Source organism: Bufo gargarizans, chromosome 1 (genome assembly GCF_014858855.1).
Source record: "Bufo gargarizans isolate SCDJY-AF-19 chromosome 1, ASM1485885v1, whole genome shotgun sequence".
NCBI classification, from domain to species: Eukaryota; Metazoa; Chordata; class Amphibia; order Anura; family Bufonidae; genus Bufo; species Bufo gargarizans.
The window spans coordinates 574487916-574501265 of record NC_058080.1 but is presented as its reverse complement, the minus strand read 5'-3'; the positions used below and the strand labels follow the sequence as shown (position 1 = coordinate 574501265).

Below are 13350 nucleotides of genomic sequence, written 5' to 3'. Positions count from 1 at the left end.
ATCTTGCCAAATACTCAAAATGATGGTTTTATGGCAGTGGAAAAACTAAAATATCTCTAATAAAAGACTGAGGAAATAATAGTTGTTCTGGATGAACATTTAGTCAAAGGGACAACGATTATGTCCATGACTGCCCCGCAAATCTACAACGAGGAATAAATTATAGTTGGTGAAAGGATTTTTTGATTCATTCTATCCTGTCACACTATAACCTTATTGGTTATACAGCTATGGTGAAGATATGTGGATTGTAGCTAGAATGTGGCGTTGTTCCGCAAAACGGGAGCAGGGATGTATCTAAATCACCCACTCTCCCTTCTTACGGCAAAAGAGGAAAAGCAACAAATCCAAGAGACAGCAATTCCAATATATTCTTCCACATTCAGCTCTCAAATAAGCTGATGCTCAACTCTTCTGGACTGGAGTAAAGTGGAAGTTTCCATAACTGGCAATCATTTCAATGGAGAGTGGCAGTCCATTGTAACCACAACGACCATACATTCACAGCCTGTCCTATGGATAGGCCATGTATGTTAAAGTCTAGATAACACTTATAATGGGAGTTAGTGTAAGAACATGAATTCCAGGCAAATCTTAACATTTTAAATAAATAAATCTACTTTCCACCTCAAACACCACTTGTTTCCATGGGCTGTGTCTAGTGTAAGCTTGAGCTACAGAAAAAGCAAGCCCTTTTTTCATATCTCCTATGAACCTATTAGGCTGCAAAGGATATGTAAACTTTGGAGGCAATGTTTTTTATTATTGCATTGTACTCACTTTTTTTTTTTAATTGGTCTTTATCAAAAATATGAAGCTCTTTTTTTTCTGTACAGGGCTGAGTTTCTCTAGTAGCAGGATCTGAATTTTCTCTCTGCTCCGTCAGCCAGCTCACCTGACGGGCTCCTTATCTCTGCTCTCTGATATGATAAACACTCATTATAGCTTAATACTTCTCTTGCTGGTAAGAAAGTGGCTTAAATAAGTGTTTATGACCTCTTAGTAAAATAGAGACAAGGGCTGTTAGATGACCTGCACAAAGTTAAAGTAAAAAGTACATTCACACAGCTAGACAAACCGTCAACCCTTTGTGACAGAATAGCTTAATTCTTTTTATTTTTATAAAAACCAACTGGAAAAAAAATATGTTTTTTTTCTTTGTCCAAAATGAGTAAAATGCAATAAAATAAATGCCTCCGAAGGTGTACATAGTCTTTAAATGTAACAAAATATCAAAAAGGCATTATTTGGTATATCAGATAATGTTGGTAAATTGTATCAATTTATACAAATCCACATAAACTGCATTTTAAAGAATAGGTTGACTGGTAAAAACAGCAAAAATTTCTATTGAATCGGTGTCATGGAAGCAGCACTTTTATATGGTGCAAAACTATTCAATGACAATGAAAGTGCAAATAAATTTAGATGTAAAAAAATCCAGAAATGTAGCTAACATAACATTAGCAAAACATAGTCATGTCAAGATGTTCAGACATATAGAGCTAGCATTATTTCTCTGAGAAGGAGGATACGCTGCTCTATATACCAAGCACGTTTTTCTAAATTCTAGATTATGAATGCAGGAATCTTTGTCTCACTGGCAAGATGCTGGTTCATTTTCGCTTAAAAGTTATGTTTCCAGTGGCTGCCCTCCCCCCAGCAACTTCAACTGGATATAGGCTCCATCAATGGATGGAGCACAGGTGTTGTGATGTCTATATAGGGAGCAAAGATGCTCTAGGACAGCAGTACAAGGCAATTTCACTTTAAGGCCTCATGCACACGGCAGTTGTGCAGCCGTTTTGTGCATTGGGGACTGGCAACATCTGTGCGGCGGCCAGGGCGGATCGAGACCCATTCAATATGTTTGAATATTCACTATCCAAAACAAAGTTGGCACAAATAACTAATCGCTATGGATTTAGAAACAGGAGAGAAAACATTTTGAGCAGCGCTTAACCTTCCATCACTCTGAACTGCATGATCGCAGCTGGGATCCCGTGACCATCCTTCCTCTGATGCTGAGATTGGATGTGCTTCTCTTTCTTCATGTTCAGCTGCATCTACATTATGCAGCTGGAGAGGAAGAAAGTGAAGCAAATCCAGTAGCATCGTCAGAGGAGGAGCCCGCAGGCAATAATATGATCCCGGCTGGGACTGTGGAATCAGCGGAGTGAAAGAGGTACTGTCCAAAGTGTTTTCGCTCCACAGGTTAGCTGAAAAAAGGATTTTTAGATACAAGCCTGGAGAACCCCTTTAAAATGTTTCTCCAGGACTACAAATGATGGCTGCTTTCTTCTAAAAACAATGCCACAGCTGTCCTGTTTTGTGCCTGGTACTGGAGCAAAGCTCAATTGAAGTGAATGATGCTGAGCTGTAGTACCACATAATCTGTGGACAGGGGTGGGGCGGTTTTCGGAAGAAAGCAGCCACCTGTAGTCCTTAAAAACCTCTTTAAAAGGAAATGTCCACAAATGGTGCAGATTCAGCACAGTAGAGGCGATCTTGAAAAAGTTTTCTCCACACGTTGCAGAAAAATACTATGACTTCCTCCACATAAATTTACATGCAGTGTGGATTTTAAATCTGCAGCATGTAAATGTATGCAGCCAATTTACAACAGGATAAATAACTTTTGCAAAGTGGAGGTTAAGAGTCGCAGCAAATCTGCAGTCCCATGTGGATGTACCCTACCAGGCTTGTGCACATTACTAAAATTATGGCCTGAAGGCTGCACAGAGGATCAGGTGTAACATTCACAAAAGCTTTAGACACCTGTACACGCAGGAAAACATTCCCCAAGGAATCAAATACGGTGTTGGCGACTAAGTGCAGCAGTAATATGACAAGGATACAAAATCCTTACTAACCTACCTCCTGATGTGCCCGATTAGTAATCCAGGAAGTGCTCTTGTATGGGCAGACCACTTAAAGTGTCAAGTCAATTAAATAGATTGCCTTTACACGTAAAACTAACACTGAAAGAGGGACCAAAAAGGCTAAAAGCGTTCATGCACATTTAGTCAATGTTGCTGAATCTGTGGGAGATGAGGTGCCTGGCAGTGACTTGTTGCCCTCTCTACGTTGTTTATGGGGTAGTTGGGAGGCATAGCTGTAAGCTGAACGAGGGTTTGTCAGGTTTTCAGATACTCTTGTAGAGAATTCTGATTTAATAGAGGGGGCCCCCTGTTTAGGGTACTCTTTTCTTGGCCCGAGTGGAGAGTGGTGACTACGTGTGTACCCTACTCTGGAGGGGCCACCCTGCATAATCTACTGATAGAATTGAGTACCGTGTAATGCTTTATTTCCCTTTGGTGTCACTGCAAGGAAATTGAACACTCACTGCCATATTTCCCCATAGGGGTCCCTGCAGAAGGTCACTATGACCGACTTATTGTGAAGGTGCCCTTCTAAATAGTAATGATGGTCCAAAAGCAGACAGCCCTTTTAACTAAAAGAGCAGGATCTGGACAACGTAATGAATGTAAGGCCGAATGCACACGGCCGTTTTTCACGGCCGTGAGCAGTCCGTGCAACCACGGGCTGGATTCCTGCTGAGAGCAGGAGCGCACGGCGTCATTGGTTGCTATGACGCCGTGCGCTCCCTGCTGCCGCCACAGTACAGTATTACACTGGTATAGATCATACCAGTGTACTAGTGTATTGCGGCGGCAGCAGGGAGCGCACGGCGTCATAGCAACCAATGACGCAGTGCACTCCTGCTCTCAGCAGGAATCCAGCCCGTGGTTGCACGGACTGCTCACGGCCGTGAAAAACAGCCGTGTGCATTCGGCCTTAATCTGGTATCTTCTGTCATATTTTTGACAGGTCTGCTGTGATCTGGATGTGATAATCTGTTCTGCTCCCCTCCTACTGTTTTTAAAAATCGGTCCTAGCGCTACAATATGCTAAGCATTAAAAAGCTATTGAAAAAACAAAAAAACAAATGCAAGTGTAAACCGATCCTGGGATTTACAAAACTATTAGAGTGGAATGATAGACCCATGTTTATTGTAAAAAAAAATTATTTGCTTCACCGTTCAATGTACTGCCTTCCCCCAACAACAGATTTAAAGATTGTGCCAAAAATTGGTTAACTAGTTAGCATCTGCCAGTGAGACAGTTTCCACCCACCCTAAGATATGAAAGCGCACCCTCATTCTGTCACAATATTATTCAGGCAAGCTATACATGGTAGGCTGACATAACTAGAATACCGGGAACATTGAAAATACCTTTTTTTCATCTCTAGCAGCTGATTATTTAAAACGGATCGCTCCTCTTCAAGCTAAAAAATAAAATAAAAATTTAAACATCTACAAGACCTTATTCAGTTCTGGTTTACTAATTCCAAAAACACATTACAGTTTGCTTTTCGGTAACGTGCATGAAACAAATTTACAACATAGTAAGGCTTGATTCACATGTAGTGGCTCCATGTGAGGGTGAGCGGTTTCTTTCCTCCCTCTCATAGAAAAGAATGATTTTTACATCAGACTCATAGAAGGCTTACAGTGCCATGCATCTGCCATTAAAGTGGACCTTTCATGCGATTTTATTAAGGGAGATATATACTTGTACTTGCAGGGTACCCCCAACCACATCCCCGGTGATGCTGGTACCCTGCTTGATTTTTTTAAAATATGCCTCCTATGCCCCGCTGTGCCCCGCCAGGGCATCAGCGGGGGGTACTCCGCAAGTACAGGTATATATCTCCCTTAATAAAATCACATGAAAAGGTCCTCTTTAAGTCATATACTCCGCTGTATACATTTTGTATAACATTGGGTTTGTACAGGAATGTGCACCAGACTATGCTTTCCTAACAAGTGAAAGAGGGGCATACTTTAGGCATTTGCTTGGGACCACGGGGGCTATAGACACCTGGCTATTATGTACATTGAGTGCTTTCTTGGTGCATACACTGAATGTGTATTAAAAATCAGATGTGAACAGACCCCAAGACTGGTTGAACAGACCCAAAGACTCAACAGAAATACGGGCTAACAGAAACAAGTCAGGGACAGGGAAATCCTTTGCTTTCAAGATCCGTGGGTGTCCCAGCAGACATACACTCATCAAGAGTTTACTTTTATGAAGTCTGATTGACAAGTCATTAAAAGTCTTTTGTCGGAACTCTAAGCAGAAGGAGGACATGAAAGTAGGTAGGTTGTCAAATGTGAAAGTCATTAGCAAACCCTTCCAGCTGTGTGGCTAACCTTTTCACAGTAAGCTGCATTACATCTGACAATAAAGCCATTTTGACTGTTAATAAATAGAGAAAAAGGTAAAGAGAGGCAAAGAAGAGACCGAGAAAGAAGAGAGGCAAAGAGAGACCGAGAAAGAAGAGAGGTAAAGAGAGACCGAGAAAGAAGAGCGGTAAAGAGAGACCGAGAAAGAAGAGAGGTAAAGAGAGACCGAGAAAGAAGAGAGGTAAAGAGAGACCGAGAAAGAAGAGAGGTAAAGAGAGAAATAAGAGAGGTAAAGAAAAAAAAAAAGGGAGGTAAGGCGTGAATGTGAGGTAGATCGAGAGGTAAATAGAGAGATAGGTAAAGAGAAGTAAAAGGAGACACAGGAAAAGAGAAAGACAGAGAGACAGAGGAAAAGATAGATACGGAGAGCGATCCTACTAGATACACATGTATAAACAATATATATTGTTTACATAATGATGGTTATTAATAAAAAATAAAAAAAATTATAATAATCCATACATATAGATTTCTGAAAAGAACCCTGAAGCAGTTTTTCTGAAACACACAGATCTGTGTAAATTGCTGTCGTCACCTTTTAGAACCTATCACAAACCAAAAATAGCAATGCCACTCCACGCGCCAAGTGCACACCCACACATAAGCTCTCTGTTCTTTCAGAAATGAGAAGAAAGCAGTGTACAGCTATGGAGATCTACAGCACTGGTTATCACACTTGTGATTTATGATGGCACACGCTTTTGGGTTGGTGGCCATTTGAATACACTGTATGACCTAAGTACAGTAATAAAATATCTCTCATTAGCTCGAGATAAGATCCATACATTGCATCTTTTGCTGCACAGCCTAATGTCCATCAAGCTTTCAATCATTTATCAACTAGTTACATTGAAAACTGTTCTCTATAAAATCCAGCAGATGATAGGGAGCCGGCTGGAAACTTCCACCTCCGATAGTGTGGGACAGAGGACGCCACAATGTGACTGACAATATAATTGGAAGTGTTGTGTAGCACAAGGATATCCATGCATTTAGGAGAAATCAAGAGAACAAAACGGATTGTTTCCATAGCGACAAATCGCTATACTTTATAATCTTGTCATCTATTTAAATAAAGCAATTCTCATCGAAACCAAAGAATTTCTGCTCGGTTTAACACAATTACAGCAAATAAACATCTGATAAGTGTCATAAGGTTTTCCATAAAAAGACATAACTAAAAAGAACATTTGATATCCAAATTCTGTAGATTTTCACCCCACAAACTTCCCTTCAAAATCTAACCTTTTAACCCATTTAGCGCAGCAATGTGCTCTCATTACCACTGTGCCTATAGCACATGCTAAAGCAGCTTTAGTAATATATACACAAAGGTATTTCCAATTAAACTATTAACACAGTTAAAGGGACACACAATTTCCAGCATTGCATTTACCCACCTTCTGGTTACTTGATACTTCTTCTTTGCTCCTTCCAAGCTCCTCTGCAAGTTTGAGGTTCTCCTCCTGTAGAGCAGCTAACTGCTGGGACTTGTGCTCAGCCGCCTGCCTTAGCTCTTCCCTGCAAGGACAATGAGAGCATAGTTACTATGGAAACACGACAGGCAAGGAAACGGTGGGATAGAGTCGTGTTCACAGCTCACACAGTACACCCTCATCCTGTGATGTCCATCATCTAGAACACGGCACATATGACACAGATGCATTCAATACTAGCCGTGACGTTACCAACCAAGTAAAACACTCCTACAAGAACTAAATCAGAAAAGAGGATGACATCCAGCTTGATGTATAAGATCAGTCTCTGATGGTTTAGACTTTCTTTGAAGTTGACATTAGGATGTCATTTTCAGCATTAAACAGTCAGAAATTAACAACTGCTATATTTCTGGCAATTCTTCAGAGATGCCAAGTAAAGTAACACCAGTAAGGTCAGTTTCAGATAAGTGTGTTATAGACAATTTTTTGCCTCATATTACGGATGAGTGTTCCTGGCCCGACCACGGATCTGCTCACCTGAACTCCCAGCATGATGGATCCCTGTGATGCTGTAAATACAGCGAGGTCCATAAACATTGGGACATCGACACAATTGTAAAATTTTTGGCTCTATACACCACCACAATGGATTAGAAATGAAACGACCAAGATGGGCTTTAACTGCAGACTGTCAGCTTTAATATGAGGGTATTTACATCCAAATCAGGTGAACGGTGTAGGAATTACAACAGTTTGCATATGTGCCTCCCATATGTTAAAGGGACATACATGCCTGTTCAGGCCATTTTACTCCCTGGAAAAAGTCTAAGGCGTACCAATAAGCCTTAGGGTTGTTTCACACGAGCGGATGCCGTGCGTGACATCCGCTCTGTGAATGACAGCCAAGACCCGATGCAGACTGCAGAGGCACGGAGTATTAAAATGATTGATAATGCTCCGTGCCTCTCTGTGACCTCTTTACTCCGAAATCGCAGTGACAACTTTATCTCACTGTAATTTCGTAGTAAAGAGGATCACAGAGAGGCACGGAGCATCATCAATCATGTTAATGCTCCGTGCCTCTGCAGTCTGCATCGGGTCTTGGCTGTCATTCACGGAGCGGATGTCACGCACGGCATCCGCTCGTGTGAAACAGCCCTTAGACTTTTCCCTGCCATTCATCAGTGCAGTGAGCGCTGTGAACGGCACGGGCAGCGCAGCGATGTGGCTGCTGCCTGAAACAACCAATGACAAAGCTCCTTACAGTAAGGAGCTTAGTGATTGGTCAGTTTGAGCGGGCTGCCGGAGCTTATGGCACACCGCTCTGAAGTAAGGAAGGAGGTGCACGCGATAGTCACTGGCGGGGTAAGTGGCCTTGCTGCAGCGCCTTGTTTTAACTTGTTCAGCCTCACATGCTGTATGAGCCTAATCCGGCTATGAACACATATGGATATGTGAGCTATAGCGGTGCTCGTCCGCAGTGTGCGCCCTGTCAGGGACCAGCCCTGCTAGTAGTAACTGTTCGGTAACGCCACATTTCGCGCAGGTTACCCATAAGCGACGGTCGGCATCATGGTGAGTTGTGTGTCACCGACAACGTTTCAGTTTCCCGCCCTTATCTGTAGTGTACAGCTACTAATGTGCAGGCAGCGTGCGTCATGAGGACGGAGGAGTACAGTACAGCTGTTACCTATAGCAACCGGAGACAGCCTGTTCTGTTATTAGAGGAAGCAGCCACAGTCTGTTCACAAGTCATAACCCCATCAGCCACATTACCCCCAGAACAGGACAAACCCTTTAAACCTCATAAAATCACTGCAACAGTGTCCTCAGTGGTGCCGACCCCTCAGCGCAACAGTGACCTCAGTGGTACCGACCCCCTCAGCGCAACAGTGACCTCAGTAGTACCGACCCCCTCAGCGCAACAGTGACCTCAGTGGTACCGACCCCCTCAGCGCAACAGTGACCTCAGTGGTACCGACCCCCTCAGCGCAACAGTGACCTCAGTGGTACCGACCCCCTCAGCGCAACAGTGACCTCAGTGGTACCGACCCCCTCAGCGCAACAGTGACCTCAGTGGTACCGACCCCCTCAGCGCAACAGTGACCTCAGTGGTACCGACCCCCTCAGCGCAACAGTTACCTCAGTGGTACCGACCCCCTCAGCGCAACAGTGACCTCAGTGGTACCGACCCCCTCAGCGCAACAGTTACCTCAGTGGTACCGACCCCCTCAGCGCAACAGTTACCTCAGTGGTACCGACCCCCTCAGCGCAACAGTGACCTCAGTGGTACCGACCCCCTCAGCGCAACAGTGACCTCAGTGGTACCGACCCCCTCAGCGCAACAGTTACCTCAGTGGTACCGACCCCCTCAGCGCAACAGTTACCTCAGTGGTACCGACCCCCTCAGCGCAACAGTGACCTCAGTGGTACCGACCCCCTCAGCGCAACAGTGACCTCAGTGGTACCGACCCCCTCAGCGCAACAGTGACCTCAGTTGTACCGCCCCCCTCAGCGCAACAGTGACCTCGGCTAAATTTAAAGTTGTCTAAATTTGCTATTTATGCATGGAAGACAGTTCTAGAGCACTAGTAATGGTTTCCCTGCATAAATAGCAACCCCTTAATGTTATGTAGGCCTTCGTATTAACCATTTGAATTACTGTAACTTTCGTACTCCTCATCGGCTGAAAATACTCCTCAAAAATGGTAAGAGGAGTATTTTTACTCTTCCAAAAAAATGTAGCGCAACCTCTGATCCTAAGCATACCACCTCATCAGTGAAGCATGGTGGTGGTAGTGTCATGGCGTGGGCATGTATGGCTGTCAATGGAACTGGTTCTCTTGTATTTATTGATGATGTGACTGCTGACAAAAGCAGCAGGATGAATTCTGAAGTGTTTTGGGTAATATTATCTGCTTATATTCAGCCAAATGCTTCAGAACTCATTGGACGGCACTTCACAGTGCAGATGGACAATGACCCAAAGCATACTGCAAAAGCAACCAAAGAGTTTAAGGGAAAGAAGTGGAATGTTATGCAATGGCCAAGTCAATCCCCTGACCTGAATCCGATTGAGAATGCACTTCACTTGCTTAGAACAAAACTGAAGGGAAAATGCCCCAAGAACAAGCAGGAACTGAAGACAGTTGCAGTAGAGGCCTGGCAGAGCATCACCAGGGATGAAACCAGCGTCTGGTGAGGTCTATGCGTTCCAGACTTCAGGCTGTAATTCAATGCAAAGGATTTGCAACCAAGTATTAAAAAGTGAAAGTTTGATTTATGATTATTATTCTGTCCCATTACTTTTGGTCCCGTAAGAAGTGGACGCACATATGCAAACTGTTGTAATTCCTACACGGTTCACCTGATTTGGATGTAAATACACTCAAATTAAAGCTGACAGTCTGCAGTTAAAGCACATCTTGGTCGTTTCATTTCAAAGCCATTGTGGTGGTGTATAGAGCCTGACTGTATATGTCAGTAGACCCGCAGTCAGGATGGGACACTCGACCACAACATGCTTGTGACAAAGTGGCCCAAGCAGTAAGGTGTTGTAAGCCACACGTACAGGTGGGAACACCTGTTTAAAAGGGATGTCTCACTTCATCAAATGGCATTTATTATGTAGAGAAAGTTAATACAAGGCACTTACTAATGTATTATCATTGTCCATATTGTTTCCTTTGCTGGCTTGATTCATTTTTCCATCAAATTATACACTGCTCGTTTTCAGGGGTTATGACTACCCCATCATCCAGCAGCAGTGGCCATGCTTGCACACTATAGGAAAAAAAGCCGGCCCCTCCGGTGGCCAGGACCAAGGGAGCGCACATAGGCACACATGCGCAGAAGCTCCCGTCCATCTCTTATCTGTACTGCTGCAGTGGTCATAACCCCTTAAATGTGCAGTGTATAATGCGATGGAAAAAATAATCAAGGAGGCAATATGGACAATCAATACATTAGTAAGTGCCTTGTATTAAATTCCTCTACATGTTTAATGCCATTTGCCGACGTGACACAACCCCTTTAAGGTAAAACAACTGAATCCATCAAGGACACATAGGAATCGATGGATCATCTGGATAGATAAGCAAGTTTCATGTTCTAGGACAGGGCACATATACAGGGCTACAGAATATGACTGCGCCATAAAAAACAACAGGACATAAAAAAAAAGGTTTAGAGCATACATTAGAAATACGGTGGCCCTAAATACCACATCACAAAAAGTGAACAATACTTACAGTTCTTTCTTGAGAGATTCAGTTTTCTTACATTCCCCTTTAAGTTGTTCATTAGTCTTGGTTACTTGTTCTGCAGCAGATTTATGTTGCTCTTTCAGGAAATTCAACTAGAATAAATATAATGAGATTAAAATGAATGCGTGCCAAAAGTACAAAATACAGAAATGACAATATGCAAAAGGTAGCGTACTGTTCTTTGTGAGGACTGTACTGAAATATATGTCGCTTTTGTATTTGTGTGCTTATCTGCCTGAAGTTTGAAGATTTATTCTTTGGTTTAATCCCTGGGTAATGCAGGGGATTACTACGTAATAGTTAATCCTACAGCATTCTAATGTTATTACTGTATTTGGCATGCACTCTAGTAAGTCTACAATTGCTGACTACCACACACAACATTTAAGCTAACCTGGTAGCACTAAAATTACAAAGAAATATTCATATAAGAAAATTTATGGCATTTAATATGCCTTTGCCGTATATTTCCACTACATCATGCCACAATTTAGAACATCTAAAAGCCTCTGTCAGCCTGATCAACCCTATTACACCAGGCAAATTGCCTGGTAGGGTTGATCATGCTGGGTAAAATGATACTTCTCTTTTGTGTGAAGGGTGAACTGCTGCAAAGCAACAATGCGCAAGCTTCAAATTGGCTCGTGGCATGGCACAGCAGATGTGATGGACTCAGAAAGCAGCATCAGATCCACTGTGCAAGTGCCGAGTCAGTAAGCCAACTCGGTACAGGCACGACACAGGGCTAGATGAGATGTCTAGCCCTCTCAATCAAAGGAGATGGGGGAGTGCACAGAGCCCAGGGGTGTTCTTTTAGTGGTGCTCCAAGAGCTCAGGCCAGCCCCTTGGTGCTCAAAATGGCTAATTTTATAAAATAAATATAAAAAGAAAGATATCTCTGCAGCAGTTCACCCAACAATCTAAATGAATCATTTTACTCAGTGTGAATAACCCTACCAGGCAATATGTCTGGTTTAATAGAGTTGACCATGCTGACAGAGAAAAAAATAATGAGAAAAACAAAAAATTCACTCACTTCTTTCTCTAGTTCGCTGCTAAGTTTCTTCAGCTCTTCCATCGCAATTACAGTCTCAGCTTTCTCTTTGATTAGCGCATTTTTTTCGGAAGTTATTTGCTCAATTTTCTGGCAAGCTTCTTCCGCAATCTGAGAAGCCTGCATTTAATGATGAAGGGTTAATTAAAATACGTAGAAATGTAATTTCTCCATCTATATGTGGCCAATTTAGAGGCGTGCTCACGTCACTACCTGTCCTAATGCCTACTGGAATGGAATATTACGTAAAATAACAAAATAAGCGCAAGGTCCCTCAAAAGAATCAGAGCAATTTTTTTTTAATTATTCATAATAAAATTCAGTAGGGGTACAAATGAACCAATGACTTGCTGCCTATAAAATCCACAGCAATGAGTAACCTTTTCCTAGGATAGAGCTCTGTAGCCTAGGACAGAAGGGATTATGCTTTAGAATTGAAGTGGTGAATTGACATTCTCTGGGGATAAAAAAAAATAAAAATTACGATTTTTACTTGAGGTACTGAACTAACGGAAAACAAATCATGACCGTTGTACCAGCATCTATTTGTTTCACAGATTTGAATAATTAAAAAAAAGACATTAAAAACACATTAAGAATAACAACTTATGACTAGCCCTAGATCATGCTTCAGGCTAATTCAGAGAGGTTATTCGGGGTTGTGAAAATTATTCACAGTCAAAAGGGAAGTGTGAATAAAAATTGTATATATTTTTATAAGGGACAACGTCATTTAGAAAAAAATAAGAGAGAAAATGTAGCACAATACTACAGATTCCCTGCATGTTAAAATTATTAATAACTGCTAGATAATTTACATTTAATAAAGTAACTGGTCACCATGCATTTGAGTGCACACCAATCATTATTATCTAAATAACTTGTATTAAAGGGCTTCTGTCACCCCACTAAAGTGATATTTTTTTTGGGCTACTTACATTCGTTATAGTGCGATATATGAGAATATAATGGTGTTACTTTCATGCGGCCGTTTCTTAAGAAAACAAAGTTTTATTATATGCAAATCAGGTCTCTACCAGCAAGTAGGGCGTCTACTTGCTGGTAGCTGCCGCAAAAAACCGCCCCCTCGTCGTGTTGAGTGACAGGGCCAGCCGCGATCTCCTCCTCCGGCCGGCCCTGTCAGCATTTTAAAAATCGCGCGCCTCTGTTCATTCAGCGCAGGCGCTCTGACATGCGGAGGCTCGTCTCCTCAGAACTCCCTCAGTGCGCCTGCGCCGATGACATCACCGAAAGAGAAGACGTCATCGGCGCAGGCGCACTGAGGGAGTTCTGAGGAGACGAGCCTCCGCATCTCAGAGCGCCTGCGCCGAATGAAC

At 42.6% G+C, this 13350-nt stretch overlaps 1 protein-coding gene across 6 annotated transcripts in view; it reads right to left on the bottom strand.

The window, feature by feature from the left end:
• The window catches only part of CLIP1 (CAP-Gly domain containing linker protein 1), a 123842-nt gene that overhangs the window by 26457 nt on the left and 84035 nt on the right, over nucleotides 1–13350 (bottom strand). For 5 of the 6 annotated variants that reach the window (XM_044275728.1, XM_044275724.1, XM_044275726.1 and 2 more), the window contains 4 exons: nucleotides 11996–12133; nucleotides 10945–11051; nucleotides 6656–6776; nucleotides 4239–4291 (listed from right to left, as the gene is read on the bottom strand). In XM_044275728.1, the coding sequence (XP_044131663.1) occupies nucleotides 4239–4291; nucleotides 6656–6776; nucleotides 10945–11051; nucleotides 11996–12133 (419 nt within the window). The remainder of the gene's footprint in view (nucleotides 1–4238; nucleotides 4292–6655; nucleotides 6777–10944; nucleotides 11052–11995; nucleotides 12134–13350) is intronic. The other variant, XR_006387409.1, reaches the window with a different exon arrangement.